Genomic DNA, 21,590 nt, shown 5'->3' on the forward strand with positions numbered 1-21,590 from the left:
AGGGTGGAAAATGCAGCAGCTACCGGTGAATTTCAAAAATAAAAATAGATGCTCCATACCGTTCATTATGGCCCCATAGCTGTGCCATATAGTGCTCTGCACCGTTCATTATTGCCCCATAGCTGTGCCATATAGTGCTCTGCACCGTTCATTCTTGCCCCATAGCTGTGCCATATAGTGCTCTGCACCGTTCATTATGGCCCCATAGCTGTGCCATATAGTGCTCTGCACCGATCATTATTGCCCCATAGCTCTGCCATATAGTGCTCTGCACCGTTCATTCTTGCCCAATAGCTGTGAAATATAGTGCTCTGCACCGTTCATTATTGCCCCATAGCTGTGCCATATAGTGCTCTGCACTTTTCCTTATTGCCCCATAGCTGTGCCATATAGTGCTCTGCACCGTTCATTATTGCCCCATAGATGCTTGGTATAAAGCTGTGCCATTGCTGCTGCTGCAGTAATAAAAAATAAAAAAATGCCATACTCACCTCTCTTGCTTGCAGCTCCCGGCGTCTAGTCCCGACGTCTCTCCGCACTGACTGTTAAGGCAGAGGGCGCTGCGCACACTATATGCGTCATCGCGCCCTCTGACCTGAGCAGTCAGTGCAAAAAGACGCGAAGACAGAGCGGCGCCTGGCGGGTGGAACGCGGACAGGTGAATATAAAATACTCACCTGGTCCCGGCGCTCCTGACGCTGCCCCTGCCTGTCACACTGTCTTCGGTGCCGCAGCTCTTCCTGTCAGCGGTCACTGGCACCGCTCAGAGGAATGAATATGTGGCTCCACCCCTATGGGAGTGGAGTCCATATTCATTTCTTTAATGAGCAGTCCCACGTGACCGCTGAAGAGGGGAAGAGCTGCGGCACCCGGAGACAGTGTGACGGGCAGGGGCAGCATCAGGAGCGCCGGGACTAGGTGAGTATGCCTCAGCGCAGCACCCTCTCCCCCTCAGCCGCCGACCCTGCCGCCCACCGTGACTCGAGTATAAGCCAAGAGGGGCACTTTCAGCCCAAAAATTTGGGCTGAAAATCTCGGCTTATACTCGAGTATATACGGTATATATATACAGTGGGGCAAAAAAGTATTTAGTCAGTCAGCAATAGTGCAAGTTCCACCACTTAAAAAGATGAGAGGCGTCTGTAATTTACATCATAGGTAGACCTCAACTATGGGAGACAAACTGAGAAAAAAAAATCCAGAAAATCACATTGTCTGTTTTTTTAACATTTTATTTGCATATTATGGTGGAAAATAAGTATTTGGTCAGAAACAAACAATCAAGATTTCTGGCTCTCACAGAACTGTAACTTCTTCTTTAAGAGTCTCCTCTTTCCTCCACTCATTACCTGTAGTAATGGCACCTGTTTAAACTTGTTATCAGTATAAAAAGACACCTGTGCACACCCTCAAACAGTCTGACTCCAAACTCCACTATGGTGAAGACCAAAGAGCTGTCAAAGGACACCAGAAACAAAATTGTAGCCCTGCACCAGGCTGGGAAGACTGAATCTGCAATAGCCAACCAGCTTGGAGTGAAGAAATCAACAGTGGGAGCAATAATTAGAAAATGGAAGACATACAAGACCACTGATAATCTCCCTCGATCTGGGCCTCCACGCAAAATCCCACCCCGTGGGATCAGAATGATCACAAGAACGGTGAGCAAAAATCCCAGAACCACGCGGGGGGACTTAGTGAATGAACTGCAGAGAGCTGGGACCAATGTAACAAGGCCTACCATAAGTAACACACTACGCCACCATGGACTCAGATCCTGCAATGCCAGACGTGTCCCACTGCTTAAGCCAGTACATGTCCGGGCCCGTCTGAAGTTTGCTAGAGAGCATTTGGATGATCCAGAGGAGTTTTGGGAGAATGTCCTATGGTCTGATGAAACCAAACTGGAACTGTTTGGTAGAAACACAACTTGTTGTGTTTGGAGGAAAAAGAATACTGAGTTGCATCCATCAAACACCATACCTACTGTAAAGCATGGTGGTGGAAACATCATGCTTTGGGGCTGTTTCTCTGCAAAGGGGCCAGGACGACTGATCCGCGTACATGAAAGAATGAATGGGGCCATGTATCATGAGATTTTGAGTGCAAACCTCCTTCCATCCGCAAGGGCATTGAAGATGAAACGTGGCTGGGTCTTTCAACATGACAATGATCCAAAGCACACCGCCAGGGCAACGAAGGAGTGGCTTCGTAAGAAGCATTTCAAGGTCCTGGAGTGGCCTAGCCAGTCTCCAGATCTCAACCCTATAGAAAACCTTTGGAGGGAGTTGAAAGTCCGTGTTGCCAAGCGAAAAGCCAAAAACATCACTGCTCTAGAGGAGATCTGCATGGAGGAATGGGCCAACATACCAACAACAGTGTGTGGCAACCTTGTGAAGACTTACAGAAAACGTTTGACCTCTGTCATTGCCAACAAAGGATATATTACAAAGTATTGAGATGAAATTTTGTTTCTGACCAAATACTTATTTTCCACCATAATATGCAAATAAAATGTTAAAAAAACAGACAATGTGATTTTCTGGATTTTTTTTTCTCAGTTTGTCTCCCATAGTTGAGGTCTACCTATGATGTAAATTACAGACGCCTCTCATCTTTTTAAGTGGTGGAACTTGCACTATTGCTGACTGACTAAACACCTTTTTTGCCCCACTGTACATGTTAATGTCTCGCATTACAACAAAAAGAAAAACCAAAAGGGTGCAATCATTAGGTACAGGGGTGGGCTCCTCTGCGTAGTTTCAGACCTAGTAATTTGGCACAAAGTATTTACTTGGGTAAATATAGGACATTGCCCCTGACTATGTTAAGTACGATCATACATGTCAACACAATGGTATTGTCATTTTAATGAAATAAACACACCGTTTGTTGTAATATTTTATTGTACGCTCAATCCACTGGCTGAAGACCCTCGCTCTGTGACAAAGAAAAAATAATAAACCAACAATATACATACCTTCCGATGATCTGTAACGTCCCACGTTGTAAATCCATCTGAAGGGGTTAATTTTTTTTACAGCCAGGAGCTCTGCTATAATGCAGCTATGCTCCTGACTGTAAAACCCCAGCGAATGAATGGAAACTAGGTCAATGACCTGTAGTTACCTTCATTCGCGGTGAGGCGCCCTCTGCTGGTTGTCCTCATATGAACTCGAGCCTGTGAACTTTTCTGATTTTTTCCCACGCTCGAAGGACATCCAGCAGAGGGCGCCTCATCCCCCCAAGGAAGCAGCATTTGCGAAACGCGCGTCGGGGCCCCTCTTTCCACACACGGCGGCAGGTTGGTACTTCTCTTGTGTGCCTCTCTTTACTGCTATGTAGGCATAAGTCAGGTTCTACCCATCTATGTATATGGGATTCTCCCTTAATATTTGTATTCATGTGCTGATGGTAGCATAGCTATAGGGGGTAACTTGCCATACTAAGTCTGCACTAGGCACTTTATTTGTACTTTGACTTGTACTCAGTATTTCCCTGCACTTGTTAAGTATCTGAGAGCTTCTGATATATGATTATTGTTACCTTCTGCCCGGTTATTAAGCACTATCATAATAATAATTTTTTATACGCATATTTTGCACTGTTCTAATCAATGATGTATGCTACTTATATGTAGATATATATACACCCGTGGTAGGAGCAATTGAGTATCTTGCTCTTCAGTTTAGTATTACATCCGTGTGTGGCACTAGTGTCTCCTTTCTGTTTTTCTATTGCATCCATTTACTCTAGTTTCTATGTGTATTATTTATGTACTTTTAATATAGTTCTTTCAATAAAATTGTTATTTTTTTAGCACGAGTGTCCATTCTTTTTTGGGGTTTCTTTTTATTTACAGCTAATTTTAATGGTCTTTACCAAGTGGGCTTTACTCACAGGGTAATAGGTAGAGGAGCTTAAACACACACCCCAGAGAAGCCTATTGACCACACTCAATTTATAAAGACCATAAAAATGAGAACTAAATTAAAAGACTCATAGAGCCTGATGGTATGACAGTTTAAGAAAAAAGGCATACTTAGGGGAGCAGTGGTAATATAATAAGAGCAAGCACTGGGTAATTTTGAGCTGTAGACCTGTTTACTTTAAAATTATTTTCATATATAAGGCCTAAACTGTTTTAACATACAGAGGAAGTTCAGTGTATTCACAATTTACCGGCACTTTATTTTCAGAAAATGCTGCCATCCTAATAGAAGATTACCTTATACACCACAGGGTGATGTTTATAGGGAACTAGCTGAAGAGCCCGGCGTTGCCTGGGCATAGTAAATATCTGTGGTTAGTTATAGCACGTCACTTATCTTATTTTCCCATCACGCCTCTCATTTTCCCAATCACATCTTTAATTTTCCCCCTCACATCTCTCATTTTCTCCCTCACACCTCTCATTTTCTCCCTCACTCCTCTCATTCCCGCCTAACACTTGTCATTTTGACCTCACATCTGTCATTTTCCGATCACTACACTATTTTCCCTCACTCCTCTCATTTTGCACTCACACCTTTTCATTTTCACCTCACACCTCTCATTTTCACCTCAGTATATACATGTTTGTCATCTCCCTTATATATAGTATACACCTGTATGTCATCTCCTGTATATAGTATATACCTGTATGTCATCTCCCCTGTATATAGTATATACCTGCTGTGTGTCATCTCCCCTGTATATAGTATATACCTGTATGTCATCTCCTCCTATATATAGTATATACCTGTATGTCATCTCCTCCTATATATAGTATATACCTGTATGTCATCTCCTCCTATATATAGTATATACCTGTATGTCATCTCCTTCTATATATAGTATATACCTGTATGTCATCTCCTCCTGTATATAGTATATACCTGTGTGTCATCTCCCCTGTATATAGTATATATCTGTGTGTCATCTCCTCCTGTATATAGTATATACCTGTATGTCATCTTCTATATATAGCATATACCTGTATGTCATCTCCTCCTGTATGTAGTATATACCTGTAGGTAATTTGCTCCTGTATATAGAATATACCTGTGTGTCATCTCCTCCTGTATATAGTATATACCTGTATGTCATCTCCTCCTGTATATAGTATATATCTGTGTGTCATCTTCCCTGTATATAGTATATACCTGTGTGATCTCCTGTATTAGACCTCGTTAACACGTTATTTGCTCAGTATTTTTACCTCAGTATTTGTAAGATAAATTGGCAGCCTGATAAATCCCCAGCCAACAGGAAGCCATCCCCCTGGCAGTATATATTAGCTCACACATACACATAATAGACAGGTCATGTGACTGACAGCTGCTGTATTTCCTATATGGTACATTTGTTGCTCTTGTAGTTTGTCTGCTTATTAATCAGATTTTTATTTTTGAAGGCTAATACCAGACTTGTGTGTGTTTTAGGGCGAGTTTCGTCTGTCAAGTTGTGTGTGTTGAGTTGTGTGTGGCGACATGCATGTAGTGACTTTTGTGAGATGAGTTTTGTGTGGCAACATGCGTGTAGCAACTTTTTGTGTGTCGAGTTGCATGTGACAGGTTAGTGTAGCAAGTTGTGTGCAGCAAGTTTTGCGCATGGCGAGTTTTGCGCGTGGTGAGTTTTATGTCTGGTGCCTTTTGAGTATGTGCAAGTTTTGTGTGAGGCAACTTTTGCATGTGTTGCAAATTTTGTGCATGTGGCAATTTTTCCGCGTGTGCAAGTTTTGCGTGTGGCGAGTTTTCCATGAGGTGAGTTTTGCACTTGTGGCGAGTTTTGCGTGAGCCTAGTTTTTGCATGTGGCGAGTTTTGCGCGTGGTGAGTTTTGAGCAGCGACTTTTGTGTTTCGACTTTTATGTGGCGAGGTTGGTGTATGTGTGGTGAAATGTGTACTGAGGGTGGTATATGTGTTCAAGCACGTGGTAGTGTGTGGCGCATTTTGTGTGTGTGTGTTCTTATCCCCATGTGTGGTGAGTATCTTGTGTCGGGGCCCCACCTTAGCAACTGATCGGTATATACTCTTTGGCGCCATTGCTCTCATTCTTTAAGTCCCCCTTGTTCACATCTGGCAGCTGTCAATTTGCCTCCAACACTTTTCCTTTCACTTTTCCCCATTATGTAGATAGGGGAAAAATAGTTTGGTGAATTGGAAAGCGCGGGATTAAAATTTCACCTCACAACATAGCCTATGACGCTCTCAGGGTGCAGACGTGTGACTGTGCAAAATTTTGTGGCTGTAGCTGCGACGCCTCCAACACTTTTCATTTCACTTTTTCCCCATTATGTAGATAGGGGCAAAATTGTTTGGTGAATTGAAAAGCGCAGGGTTAAAATTTCACCTCACAACGTAGCCTATGACGCTCTCAGGGTCCAGACGTGTGACTGTGCAAAATTTTGTTTCTGTAGCTGCGACGCCTCCAACACTTTTCCTTTCACTTTTTTCCCCATTATGTAGATAGGGGCAAAATTGTTTGGTGAATTGGAACGCGCGGGGTTAAAATTTCACCTCACAACATAGCCTATGACGCTCTCAGGGTCCAGACGTGTGACTGTGCAAAATTTTGTTTCTGTAGCTGCGACGCCTCCAACACTTTTCATTTCACTTTTTCCCCATTATGTAGATAGGTGCAAAATTGTTTGGTGAATTGGAAAGCGCGGGGTTAAAATTTCACCTCACAACATAGCCTATGACGCTCTCAGGGTCCAGACGTGTGACTGTGCAAAATGTTGTTTCTGTAGCTGCGACGCCTCCAACACTTTTCCTTTCACTTTTTTCCCCATTATGTAGATAGGGGCAAAATTGTTTGGTGAATTGGAAAGTGCGGGGTTAAAATTTCACCTCACAACGTAGCCTATGACGCTCTCAGAGTCCAGACGTGTGACTGTGCAAAATTTTGTGGCTGTAGCTGCGACGGTGCAGATGCCAATCCCGGACATACACACACACACACATACACACATTCAGCTTTATATAGTAGATTGTTAGACTCTGGCAGACTTGTAGCTATCGGGCGAGTGACTGCACTTGAAAAAGGAACAGCTTTTCTTCTAAGGCATATATTTTGGTATTTTAATGGATTGTATGAGATTAACAACATATCACTGCTTTCTTTGATGCTATGTGCACACGTTCAGAAATTTCTGCAGAATTTTACTGAGCAAAACCGAACTCCCTGCGCAGGAAATCCACTTGCGCTTTTTTCGCAGTTTTTGCGCTTTTTTTTTTGCGGATTTTTCACGTATTTTCCGGAGCTTCCCAATATAATATAGCGGCAAAACCACAAAAAATCATCAACATTAATGAACATACTGCGTTTTTTTCCGCGATGCGTTTTTTTTGCGGAAAAAACGCAGCATGTGCACAAAAAATGCAGAATGCATTAAAAGTGATGTGATGCTTAATGTAATCCCTTTTAAGCGTTTTTGCAGCGGAAAACTGCCGAAAAACGCGAAAAAAAAACAAAATCCTGAACGTGTGCACATAGCCAGAGAAAAAGCACCACTCTTGTCTATGACCTGAGCATAGTATTCAGAGTAGTGTTTTTTCTGAAAGAAAATGGACATTTTTCAATCTTCTCATACAAACTCATCAATGCATTTCTCGATTGCTACAATACAAAAAGAAAAATGTGGAAAAGGATCACAACAGGTCACAATGATTCTATTCTCCCTGTAAAGGATTCTGTAGCAATGAAAGTTATAGTGTGAGAGGTTCAAAGAGATCGAAGTAAAATAATTTTTTCCTATTCCTGTTCAAATCTAAAAAGAGATTCAATTGTTATTTTTTACTTAAAGGGAACTTGATACCAGAAAAAATGCTACTAACCTGCAGATATTGGGTTAATCTGCTGGTTAATAGCATTATTAACCTGCACGGCACCCGCACTTCGCCGAATGCTGCAGGGAGAAAATTAACTAGTGACAGGTTTCCTTTACCCCTTTCATCCCCAGGCAATGTTATGCTTTTTTTGTGTTTTCGTTTTTTTTCTCCCCTTTTTCCCAGAGCAATAACTTTTTTATTTTTTCATCAATATAGCCATATGAGGGCTTGTTTTTTTTACTGGCCGAGATGTACTTTTCAAAGACACCATTGATTGTACTATATTTTACCATATAGTGTACTGGAAAACGTGAAGAAAAAAAATTCAAGTGCGGTGAAATTGCAAAAAAAAAAAGTGCAATTTCACAATTTTTGTTTTTAACTTGTTCACTAAATACTAAAACTGACCTGCCATTATGATTCTCCAGGTCATTACAAGTATGCAAATGCAAAACATATAGGTTCATTTTTATTGAAGTGGTATAAAAAAATCCAAATGTAAAGAAAAAAAGTCGCCATTTTCTGAGACCCGTAGCGTCTCAGAAAATGTCTTTTCGTAATCATGGGCTTGGTGAGGGTTTATTTTTTTGTGCGCTGAGCTGACGTTTTTATTGATACAATTTTGGGTTAGATACGATGTTTTGATAGCCTGTTATTGCATTTTATTGCAATGTTGTGGAGGCCAGAATTTTTTTTTCTTGTTATGCAGTTTACTGATCATACTAATTTACTTTATATTTTTGTAGTTTGGAAAAAGTGGGGGTCTTCTGCAGTGCCACAGCCATGGGCGGACATACAGCCAGTTCAATGATGGAGGTAGTGGAATGGGTAATGATGGGGTGGTGGGGGAGAAGGCAATGATGGGGCTTGTGGGGGAGAAGACAATGATGATGGCGATGGGAAGGACCATGATGGGGTGGTGGGGGTGGAGGAAATGATGGAGGTGGTGGTATGGGTAATGATGAGGGAGAAGGCAATGATGGTGGCAGTGGAAAGGACAATGATGGGGTGGGGAGGAGGCAATGATGGAGGTGGTGAAGAAGACAATCATGGGGTGGGGGAGAGGGCAATAATGGGATGCGCGGGGAGGAGGACAATTAGGGGTGTGGGGGATTCGGATGGCAGGAAGGGGGATTTATAAAGGATTTAGGAACAGAGAGATGTGGAGGAAGATATTATTATCGACTACTATGTCTAACACAGTCCCTTAGTATAAAGTGTACTCACTTATGTATAGCACAGTCCCTTAGTATGTGTGTGTGTGTGTATATATATATATATATATATATATATATATATATATATATATATATATATATATATATTTATATATATATTATGGAAAAATTGGAACAGCACAATGCTCACCGGTGGGTGCCTGGCCTCCTGGGTAGAATGGTCCACTCATCTACCCAACATGTATACAAAATAAGCAAAAGAAGGCAGCACTCCAAGTCCTTTTCAAGGTGAAAAAATGTGACGTTTATTCAACCCACATCTCTGTGCGACGTTTCGGCTCACATTCTCACATTTTTTTCACCTTGAAAAGGACTTGGAGTGCTGCCTTCTTTTGCTTATTTTGTGTGTGTGTATATATATATATATATACCGTATATATATATCTTTGTCGCCTTAAAAAGAGGGGCCCAAGCTGTCTGTGTCCGCCCCTGCCCATAGCTGTCATGACAACCCATCAGCACCCTGCAATCACGTGACAGGGGTTTTATTGGGCATGTCTTGTGACAAGCTTCCTGTTAGTGCATGTTAAATGCTGCAGGTGGATTGCAAATCTATCCGTGGCTGCTACATCAATGCATGTGACAGCTGGCCAGATCAACTGTCATGTGCAAAGAAAGATATGTGCACAGCGCCGGAGTCCGCATCAAAGGAAGAGACACAACCAATGGCATATCTACAGTATAGGTCAATGGTCGTGAAGGGGTTAATAAGTAAATCATAATTACTAATTACAGTTCTCAGTTATGCATAAGTAAACCTAGTAATTGTGGCAAATTTGTGGTTTCAGGAGGTGGAGGAAGACGTTGTAGCTGTGGTTTCAGTGGGTTGAGAATTTACCCATTGAATGTACCCCACAGGGGCATCCGCTTATCATGTGTGCCAGTTGATTTGTTTATAAGGCCGCATTCACATGCCCAAGTTTCATCTTTGCGTTTCACTGATAGATATACAGTGGGTACTGAAAGTATTCAGACCGCTTTAAATTTTTCATTCTTTGTATCATTGCAGCCATTTGGTAAATTCAAAAAAAGTTCATTTTTTTCTCATTAAGGTACACTCTGCACCCCATCTTGACTGAATAAAAACAGAAATGGGGTAATTTTTGCAAATGTATTTAAAAAGAAAAACTGAAATATCACATGGTCATCAGTATTCAGTAGAAGCACCCTTTTGAGCTAGTACAGCCATGAGTCTTCTTGGGAATGATGCAATAAGTTTTCCACACCTGGATTTGGGGATCGTTTGCCATTATTCCTTGCAGATCCTCTCCAGTTTCATCAGGTTGGATGGTGAACGTTGGTGGACAGCCATGTTCAGGTCTCTCCAGAGATGCTCAATTGGGTTTAGGTCAGGGCTCTGGCTAGGCCAGTCAAGAATGGTCATGGAGGTCTTCTGAAGCCACTCCTTTGTTATTTTAGCTGTGTCCTTAGGGTCATTGCCTTGTTGGAAGGTGGACCTTTGGCCAAGTCTGAGGTCTAGAGCACTCTGGAAGAGGTTTTCATCCAGGATATCTCTGTACTTGGCTGCATTCATGTTTCCTTCAATGACAACCAGTCGTCCTGTCCCTGCAGCTAAAAAAAAAAAACACCCCCATAGCATGATGCTGCCCCCACCATGTTTCACTGGTGGGATTGTATTGGGCAGGTGATGAGCAGTGCCTGGTTTTCTCCACACATACCGCTTAGAATTATCACCAAAAAGATCTATCTTCGTCTCATCAGACCAGAGAATCTTATTTCTTATCGTCTGGGAGTCCCTCATGTGCTTTTCAGCAAACTCTATGCGGACTTTCATATGTCTTGCACTGAAGAGAGGCTTCAGTTGGGCCACTCAGCCATAAAAGCCTGACTGGTGGAGGGCTGCAGTGATAGTTGACTTTGTGGAACTTTCTCCCATATCCATACTGCATCTCTGTAGCTCAGCCACAGTGATCTTGGGGTTCTTCTTTACCTCTCTCACCAAGGCTCTTCTCCCACAAATGCTCAGTTTGGCTGGATGGCCAGGTCTAGGAAGACTTCTGGTGGTCCCAAATTTCTTCCATTTAACACTAGAAGTCCCAGAGAGGGGTCATTTAACATCTAACTTTGGAAACCAGAGACAGGTCAAATGACCTGAAGGATTTTAGCTAACATCCTCTAATCACCATCTTTTGTTCTGTAATTAAGGCCATTACTGTCGCACCACAGGAGGTTGTTGTTTTCCATTGAGTTTAGCCATTTAGTTTCTAGTTAAGGCCCCTTCACATTAAGCGACGCTGCAGCGATACCGACAACGATCCGGATCGCTGCAGCGTCGCTGTTTGGTCGCTGGAGAGCTGTCACACAGACCGCTCTCCAGCGACCAACGATGCCGGTAACCAGGGTAAACATCGGGTAACTAAGCGCAGGGCCGCGCTTAGTAACCCGATGTTTACCCTGGTTACCATGCTAAAAGTAAAAAAAAACAAACACTAGATACTTACCTACAGTCGTCTGTCCTCCAGCGCTGCGCTCTGCTTCTCTGCACTCCTCCTGTACTGGCTGTGAGCCGGAAAGCAGAGCGGTGACGTCACCGCTCTGCTTTCTGGCTGACAGCCAGTACAGGAGGAGTGCAGAGCACAGCGCTGGAGGACAGACGGCTGTAGGTAAGTATCTAGTGTTTTTTTTTTTTTACTTTTAGCATGGTAACCAGGGTAAACATCGGGTTACTAAGCGCGGCCCTGCGCTTAGTTACCCGATGTTTACCCTGGTTACCAGTGAAGACATCGCTGGATCGGTGTCACACACGCCGATCCAGCGATGTCTCCAGGGAGTCCAGCGACGAAATAAAGTTCTGGACTTTATTCAGCGACCAACGATCTCCCAGCAGGGGCCTGATCGTTGGTCGCTGTCACACAGAACGATTTCATTAACGATATCATTGCTACGTCACAAATAGCAACGATATCGTTAACAATATCGTTATGTGTGAAGGTACCTTTAGCTCTATTCAGTTTATTGTATTTGATAATATAAAGACTATACATATTGTATTTTGTTTAGTTTAATTTGAGCAAAAAACAATGAATCATTTTTATGTATTTTAAATAGAGAGTTATACAAAAGAACAACTGTTATTTGTTTCCATGCTTTTTATTTTTGTTATAAAAATACCATATATACTTGAGTATAAGCCGAGATTTTCAGCCCAAATTTTTGGGCTGAAAGTGCCCCTCTCGACTTATACTCGAGTTACGGTCGGCGGTGGGGTCGGCGGGTGAGGGGGAGAGAGGTCTGAGGCATACTTACCTGCTCCCGGTGCTCCTGACGCTCCCCCTGCCCGCCCCACGGTCTTCGGTGCTGCAGCTCTTCCCCTGTTCAGCGGTCACGTGGGACCGCTCATTAAACTTATGAATATGGACTCCACTCCCATAGGGGTGGAGCCGCATATTCATTCCTCTAATGAGCGGTGCCAGTGACCGCTGACAGAGGAAGAAGCTGCGGCACCCGAAGACCAGCTGTCCGGGAGAAGGAGGGGGACGCCGGGAGCAGGTAAGTATTACATATTCACCTGTCCACGTTCCACACGCCGGGCGCCGCTCCATCTTCCCGTCTTCTGGCTCTGACTGTGCAGGTCAGAGGGCACAATGATGTATAGTGTGCGCGCCGCCCTCTGCCTGAACAGTCAGTGCGGAGAGACGCCGGGACGGGACACTGAGGAGCTGCAAGCAAGAGAGGTGAGTATGGCATTCTTTTTTTTTATTGCAGCAGCCGCAGCATTATATATACCGGTAGCACAATATTATATGGCACATCTATGGGGGCAATAATGAACGGTGCAGAGCACTATATGGCAGAGCTTTCTATGGCACATCTATGGGACCATAATGGTGCAGAGCACTATATGGCAGAGCTTTCTATGGCACATCTATGGGGCAATAATGAACGATGCAGAGCACTATATGGCAGAGCTTTCTATGGCACATCTATGGGGCAATAATGAACGGTGCAGAGAACTATATGGCAGAGCTTTCTATGGCACATCTATGGGGCAATAATGAACGATGCAGAGCACTATATGGCAGAGCTTTCTATGGCACATCTATGGGGCAATAATGAACGGTGCAGAGAACTATATGTCACAGCTTCATATGGCACATCTATGGGGCAATAATGAACGGTGCAGAGCACTATATGGCAGAGTTTTATATGGCAAATCTATGGGGCAATAATGAACAGTATGGAGCATTATATATGGCACAGCTTTATATGGAGCATCTATGGGGCAATAATGAACAGTATGGAGCATTATATATGACACAGTTTTATATGGAGCATCTATGGGGCAATAATGAACAGTATGGAGCATTGTATGTGGCACAGCTTCATACAGAGCATCTATGGGGCAATAATGAATGGTATGCAGCATTATAAGTGGCACAGCTTTATATTGAGCATCTTATGGCGCAATAATGAACGGTATGGAGCATCTATTTTTATTTTTGAATTTCACCGGTAGCTGCTGCATTTCCTACCCTAGGCTTATACGCGAGTCAATAAGTTTTCCCAGTTTTTTGTGGCAAAATTAGGGGGTCGGTTTATACTCGGGACGGCTTATACTCGAGTATATACGGTAATTAAAAAATACAAAGAATAAAACAATTCCACACATACAGTTAGGGCCAGAAATATTTGGACAGTGACACAAGTTTTGTTATTTTAGCTGTTTACAAAAACATGTTCAGAAATAAAATTATATATGTAATATGGGCTGAAAGTGCACACTCCCAGCTGCAATATGATAGTTTCCACATCCAAATCGGAGAAAGGGTTTAGGAATCATAGCTCTGTAATGCATAGCGTCCTCTTTTTCAAGGGACCAAAAGTAATTGGACAATGGACTCTAAGGGCTGCAATTAACTCTGAAGGCGTCTCCCTCGTTAACCTGTAATCAATGAAGTAGTTAAAAGGTCAGGGGTGGATTCCAGGTGTGTGGTTTTGCATTTGGAAGCTGTTGCTGTGAGCAGACAACATGCGGTCAAAGGAACTCTCAATTGAGGTGAAGCAGAACATCCTGAGGCTGAAAAAAAAGAAAAAATCCATCAGAGAGATAGCAGACATGCTTGGAGTAGCAAAATCAACAGTTGGGTACATTCTGAGAAAAAAGGAATTGACTGGTGAGCTTGGGAACTCAAAAAGGCCTGGGCGTCCACGGATGACCACAATGGTGGATGATCGCCGCATACTTAATTGGGTGAAGAAGAACCCGTTCACAACATCAACTGAAGTCCAGAACACTCTCAGTGAAGTAGGTGTATCTGTCTCTAAGTCAACAGTAAAGAGAAGACTCCATGACAGTAAATACAAAGGGTTCACATCTAGATGCAAACCATTCATCAATACCAAAAATAGACAGGCCAGAGTTAAATTTGCAGAAAAACACCTCAAGAAGCCAGCTCAGTTCTGGAAAAGTATTCTATGGACAGATGAGACAAAGATCAACCTGTACCAGAATGATGGGAAGAAAAAAGTTTGGAGAAGAAAGGGAACGGCACATGATCCAAGGCACACCACATCCTCTGTAAAACATGGTGGAGGCAACGTGATGGCATGGGCATGCATGGCTTTCAATGGCACTGGGTCACTTGTGTTTATTGATGACATAAGAGCAGACAAGAGTAGCCGGATGAATTCTGAAGTGTACCGGGATATACTTTCAGCCCAGATTCAGCCAAATGCTGCAAAGTTGATTGGACGGCGCTTCATAGTGCAGATGGACAATGACCCCAAGCATACAGCCAAAGCTACCCAGGAGTTCATGAGTGCCAAAAAGTGGAACATTCTGCAATGGCCAAGTCAATCTCCAGATCTAAACCCAATTGAGCATGCATTTCACTTGCTCAAATCCAGACTTAAGACGGAAAGACCCACAAACAAGCAAGACCTGAAGGCTGCGGCTGTAAAGGCCTGGCAAAGCATTAAGAAGGAGGAAACCCAGCGTTTGGTGATGTCCATGGGTTCCAGACTTAAGGCAGTGATTGCCTCCAAAGGATTTGCAACAAAATATTGAAAATAAAAATATTTTGTTTGGGTTATGTTTATTTGTCCAATTACTTTTGACCTCCTAAAATGTGGAGTGTTTGTAAAGAAATGTGTACAATTCCTACATTTTCTATCAGATATTTTTGTTCAACCCTTCAAATTAAACGTTACAATCTGCACTTGAATTCTGTTGTAGAGGTTTCATTTCAAATCCAATGTGGTGGCATGCAGAGCCCAGCTCGCGAAAATTGTGTCACTGTCCAAATATTTCTGGCCCTAACTGTATTTACAATAGGCTGCAGTGGGGGGCTGCGTGTGTGTGAGTGGCATGCCCTTCTTGTGTGACTAGCATTTCAGCACTCACTCAGCAGTCTGTCTGCACTGTTGGAACATACCTGGCACTGCCTGGGTAAGTCCCTGGTACATTTGCCACACGTGTATTTGTAGCAGTCAACACATCTCTCAGTTGCACAATTGTTCGTGCATCGATGGTTGCCTTGACACTTCGCCCTTTTGCCAGGGCTGGGTGTGGAAGGTTGTTGCCGAATGAGTTTCTCCTTGTGTGCCTTCTTTTCAGTCATATGAGAGCCACTTAACTCTTTTGCAAGCTCAACCAGGTAGTCCACCCGTCTCTCCTGCACCCCAGTGCATGCCTGATAAAGAACATGAGCATTCAGTGCTGCCATGTCAATCATGTTGCAGAACACGGCAACTGGCCATCTCCGTGTTCCTGCACGCATGCTGTAGTCCCGCACCATTTGCTCCATTACATCCACACCACACTTTGTGTGGTTGTATTGTGTGACCGTGTTTGGCTTCCTTTTGTTGGTATCCTCAGTTTCAACCATGCTGTGCATGCTGCTGAGAATGTAGACGGCCTCCTTTCGTTTGGGTGCATATACTGTCAGTGTGGTTGAAAACACCTGAGTGGTAAATTCTGTGCGGTCCATCTGTCTAGCGGATTGAGGAATTTCCTGGCGACTCTTGTTGACTGTGCCGAGGATAGTGGTTTTCCGGCTAAGCAGTCGTTGTGCAAGTGACAATGATATAAAGAAATTGTCCGTGGTTACAGTTCTGCCCTTGTCCATGAATGGTTCCATCAGCCTCATCACTACAGTTTCGGACTGTCTCTCCTCGCTGGGACGACAGGGGTCCTTGCCAAGATATGGGAGGACATTACAGATGTACTTTGATTTCAAGTCGCAAGCAACACAAAACTTGATGCCAAACTTGTCTGGTTTTGTTGCAATGTATTGCAGCAAACAGCAGCGAGTCTTTGACGGGAAAAGCTGTTCATCAATAGTGATGTGTCGACCAGGGTTGTAGGATGCGATGCAGTTGGTGACAAACGATCTCCACACATCGGAGATTGCAGCAAACTTATCTGTCTCCACTCGCTCACTCTGTGTGAACATGTCATCAAAGAGTAGGTGTTGCATGATGTCTTGGAAGCAGTTTCGGGTCATAGTTGCAATGATCCTTGGGTTTGCCAGGTTTGCTGACCAGCTGTCACGTAGTGATGGAACCTTGGTCACCCCCCGCAAGATAATGACTGAAATAAATGCCATTAGTTCCGGGAGACCCATGAACCAATCCACCCGCTCCGTGTGACGTGCATGTTGAGTAGTCCATTCTTGAATGCAACGAAGCATGTCAAGAGTGATAAAACAGAGGAAGCTCTGAAGGCGACTCTGGACAATTCGTCTGGCCTCTCCATCTGTAGGGTACTGGGGTGAAATGGAGACGTTTCCCCACTTGTACTTCACGCCACACTGTGCCATCTTTTGCGGTCTCTGTCGGCTCACTTGCCAACCGAGCTCTCTTTTTTGGTAGAGGAGGAGTCTCCTCATCTGCAAGATAAATAATTTCAAACTAACATTTTGTTTTGGTTCTAAATAAGGCTAGGTTCACATTTGAGAGAATTTCAATTCCCTGCACAGAGAACTCCTCAAGATGCGTTCCCTGGGGAGGGGGGATGCGGGGGTGCGAATCGCACTCCCCACAGCCCACTGTGTAGCTGTGGGGCTAAACACAGCGGATTGCTAGGAACCGCGTTCCCCGCTCTCCCGCATGCAGGGAACATGCGGAGGCTGACAAAATTTCTAAGTTCCCTGCTGGATTCGCAGGGAACTGAAATTCTCTCAAATGTGAACCTAGCAAAAAGATTGTTAGGAAATAAAAAAAAGGTAATTTGAAAAATCTAACCTGAATACAGCTCGGAGTCCGAATCCGGTTGAAGGACTATGCCTTCTCCATCTGAGTCAGAAGGGTTGGTGTTGCTCAGGATCAGTTCCAATGCCTGTTGAATGGTATCCCTTCTCTGCATTTTGTTTCTTGTGAACAAAATAGGTGAAGCAGTCACCTATTTATCCTCCACAGCACAAAAGGCTGCATGCAAATTTGCTAAGGTGGGGGCTTGGGGGGCAGACACATTCAGGAGCAGCTTACATTCTTTTGTTTACACTCTCTTACAAGACCTTTGTTGAGGTGGATCAACACAATTGCCCCCTGCAGATTCCTCAGTCAATGGCCACATTTACAAATGAAAGGATGCTAATTGGAGCCATCAGAGTTGTCAGTTTGGACTAAAGGTACCGTCACACATTACGATATCGTTAACGATATTGTTGCTTTTTGTGTCGTAGCAACGATATCATTAATGAAATCGTTATGCGTGACAGCAACCAACGATCAGGCCCCTGCTGGGAGATCGTTGGTCACTGGGGAAAGTCCAGAACTTTATTTCGTCGCTGGATCTCCCGCAGACATCGCTGAATCGGCGTGTGTATATATACACACACACACACACTTAGGTCCATATATATTTGGACAGAGACATTTTTCTAATTCAATAATTTTAATTAAAATGTTCATTTTTAGTACTTGGTTGAAAACCCTTTGTTGGCAATGACTGCCTAAAGTCTTGAACTCATAGACATCACCAGACGCTGTGTTTCCTCCTTTATGATGCTCTGCCAGGCATTCACTGCGGTGGTTTTCAGTTGCTGTTTGTTTGTTTGTTTGTGGGCCTTTAATTCTGAAGTTTAGTCTTTAAGAAGTGAAATGCATGCTAAATTGGGTTGAGATCAGGTGACTGACTTGGCCATTCAAGAATATTCCACTTCTTTGCTTTAATAAACCTCTGGGTTGCTTTGGCTTTAGGTTTTGGGTCACTGTTCATCTGTAGTATGAAACGACGACCAATAAGTTTGGCTGCATTTGGCTGGATCTGAGCACCCAGTATGTCTCTGAATACCTCAGAATTCATTCGGCTGCTTCTATCCTGTGTCACATCATCAATCACTAGTGACCCAGTGCCTCTGGCAGCCATGCATGCCCAAGCTATCACACTGCCTCCGCCGTATTTTACAGGTGATGTGGTATGCTTTAGATCATGAGCTGTACCACGCCTTCGCCATACTTTTCTCTTTCCATCATTCTGGTAGAGGTTGATCTTGGTTTCATCTGTCCAAAGAATGTTCTTCCAGAACTGTGCTGGCTTTTTTAGATGTTTTTTAGCAAAGTCCAGTCCAGCCTTTTTATTCTTGATGCTTATGAGTGGCTTGCACCATGCAGTGAACCCTCTGTATTTACTTTCATGCAGTCTTCTCTTTATGGTAGATTTGGATATTGATACGCCGACCTCCTGGAGAGTGTTGTTCACTTGGTTGGCTGTTGTGGAGGGGTTTCTCTTTACCATGGAGATTATTCTGCGATCATCCACGACTGTTGTCTTCCGTGGTCGCCCAGGTCTTTTTGCATTGAAGAGTTCACCAGTGCTTGCTTTCTTTCTCAGGATGTACCAAACTGTAGATTTTGCCATTCCTAATATTGTAGCAATTTCTCGGATGGGTTTTTTCTGTTTTCGCAGCTTAAGGATGGCTTGTTTCACCTGCATGGAGAGCTCCTTTGACCGCATGTTTACTTCACAGCAAAACCTTCCAAATGCAAGCACCACACCTCAAATCAACTCCAGGCCTTTTATCTGCTTAATTGAGAATGACATAATGAAGGGATTGCCCACACCTGTCCATGAAGTAGCCTTGGAGTCAATTGTCCAATTACTTTTGCTCCCTTTAAAAACAGGGTGGCACATGTTAAGGAGCTGAAACTCCTAAACCTTTCATCCAATTTTAATGTGGATACCCTCAAATGAAAGCTGAAAGTCTGAACTTCAACTGCGTCTGAATTGTTTTGCTTAAAATTCATTGTGGTAATGTCTATAACTAAAATTAGAAAAATGTTGTCTATATATATATATAGCCAGCAATCCATCTGGCGCTCACAGTAAAATCACAGCAGGAGCAGACAGGATAGATGGATTACATACAGTATATACCTATAGAATATGTAGATGTCAGTGACATACACAATTAGTACAGTGTGTGTGCAGCTTTTTGTACATGTATTTAATTATTAAAAGATTATTCTTCAGAAAAAAATGGCGTGGGCTCCCGCGTTAATTTCTTAAGCAGCAGAGGGAAAGCAGACGGCTGGGGGCACATGTTTATAGCCTGGGAAGGGGGTAATACCCCTGGAGCTTCCCAGGCTATTAATATCAGCTCACAGCTGTATACTTGGCCTTTACTGGCTATTAAAATGGTGGACCCCCAAAACAAACAACTTCGGGTCTCCCTTTAAAGGGAAGGTACCGCGTTTGTAGGTCATTAATAAATCACTGTAATGTAGCATAACATGCTGCTATAAGCAAGTTTGAAATGCATGTGAAACAGATTTCATGTGTTATATGAGTTTAAAGAATGCACTGGGGGCCGACATCTTGGTTTTGCAGCAGTAGCAGGGCACTATCAGTGTCAGATTACGGCACCCCATGGACATAGGAGATAATAGACCGGCGCTGACCCTATCTGTAACATTGCAGCAGCATTAGCAGTGAGCTGGGCACACCTCTGTGGGCTGCACAACTCACTGCTGTAGGTGTGACTAGCTGCCATTTTATTATAGCCCAGTGCTATCTGCTGAGCTCCACCTACTCTCTATCCCAGGACAGAAGAAGCCCTCACTGCTCTGTACTCCAAGCAGGCACATCCTGGGCACAGTGGGCAGACATCCTCTGCTCCTCACATGCTGCCCTGTGTGCTTCTCCTGCTGTATCTCCACCTCCCCCTCACACACAGTCCCTGTGATCTCTGGTAAGCTGCACTCACAGCCTGCAGAGAGGGAGGTGACACCTGGAGAGAGAGAGCAGGGCAGCTGACAGGACAGGGATTAAGGTAGGGGAAGGGGGATGGCAAGAATGTTATTCACAAAAAATGCTGCTGAGCCCACTGTATTCTGCTCCTCTGTAAACAAGCTGTGCCTCTGATGCAGTAACTGCTGGTGATAGCAGGTCACAGGGCAGTCACACACAAAATGGTGCTGCCCTGTGATGCTGCTCTTCATTCTGTCCCAGGGATATTAGACCACCCAAAAGGGGAGGGAAATGGTGATGTCAGCAGTTACTGCCCCAATTTTGCTGCTGGTAAATCTTACTATAGCTGCTTGAGGTCTCAAACGGAAAATGCTCCCCCTAGTGGTAAATATGTATATTTGTAGAAAAATATATAATATATTTTTCATATAGAAATGTTTGCAAACAGTGCAAACATTGCATTAATACATTTCAATTACTATTTTAAGCTTAATTTCACAAAAAAACTAAATACAAAACTGGTGGCACCTTCCCTTTAATTAATAACCAGCAAAGGCTATACAGACAACTGTGGGCTCATATTAATAGCCTAGGAAGGGGCCATGGATACACAAAAACAGTGTACCGCATGTGCTTTTGCAAATTGCCTAAATCTTTCAGTTATTGATGCATGATCATTATATAAATACCTTTATGATCATTTTTTCACAAATGCATTTTGAGTCACTGCCCGTCTCATATTTCTAAACTAGAAAAGGATGACAACATTATTGTTTAATTGTAAAAAGTAAAGCAAAAACCTTACCTCTCTCCATTCCTTGTTTCCAATACCTTGTGTATACAATACACATACTGCAACAGGATAAAAAAGAAAAGTTTATTAACCTCAGTATATTATGAGACATGTAAATAGTAATATTTCCAAATCTCCTATTTATAATAAAGATAATACTAAAAATACCATGCAATATGATTTATCACTGTAACATCAAATACTGCATGTTAATACTGAACGGCAGCCCTGATGCTACAAATGGCCATTGCTGATCTCACTTCCAGTTATCTCTTTGTTCCGCTGATATACACGGTCATTACCTTTACATGTTCTTGCTGTAAGGTAATTTGTTTTCCTTTCTCCATTCACATACTGTAGAACTAGGATGAAATCTAGTGAGTCACTACCTACATCAGCTCTGGCCTAGAAAACTAGACTATCCCGTCAGCTGTAATTTGGCCTGCTGTGTGAGCTACAATAGTTGAGCACTGCGACAAATGTTTCCTTTTTTGAACATTGGAAATGTCAAACTTTGCTTAAAGGTCACAGTGACGAAAATGTTTAATTGTAGCGGTGGAACCCCTAACAAAGTATGCCCAACATTTAACACTT

The 21,590-nt window shown here is 43.2% G+C and overlaps 1 protein-coding gene across 2 annotated transcripts in view; it reads right to left on the reverse strand.

Moving 5' to 3' along the window:
• CPNE8 (copine 8) overlaps window positions 1-21,590 on the reverse strand; it is a 545,271-nt gene that overhangs the window by 299,642 nt on the left and 224,039 nt on the right. For both annotated transcript variants that reach the window (XM_069764995.1, XM_069764997.1), the window contains exon 3: window positions 21,009-21,055. In XM_069764995.1, the coding sequence (XP_069621096.1) occupies window positions 21,009-21,055 (47 nt within the window). The remainder of the gene's footprint in view (window positions 1-21,008; window positions 21,056-21,590) is intronic.

Source organism: Ranitomeya imitator, chromosome 4 (genome assembly GCF_032444005.1).
Source record: "Ranitomeya imitator isolate aRanImi1 chromosome 4, aRanImi1.pri, whole genome shotgun sequence".
Classification (NCBI taxonomy): domain Eukaryota; kingdom Metazoa; phylum Chordata; class Amphibia; order Anura; family Dendrobatidae; genus Ranitomeya; species Ranitomeya imitator.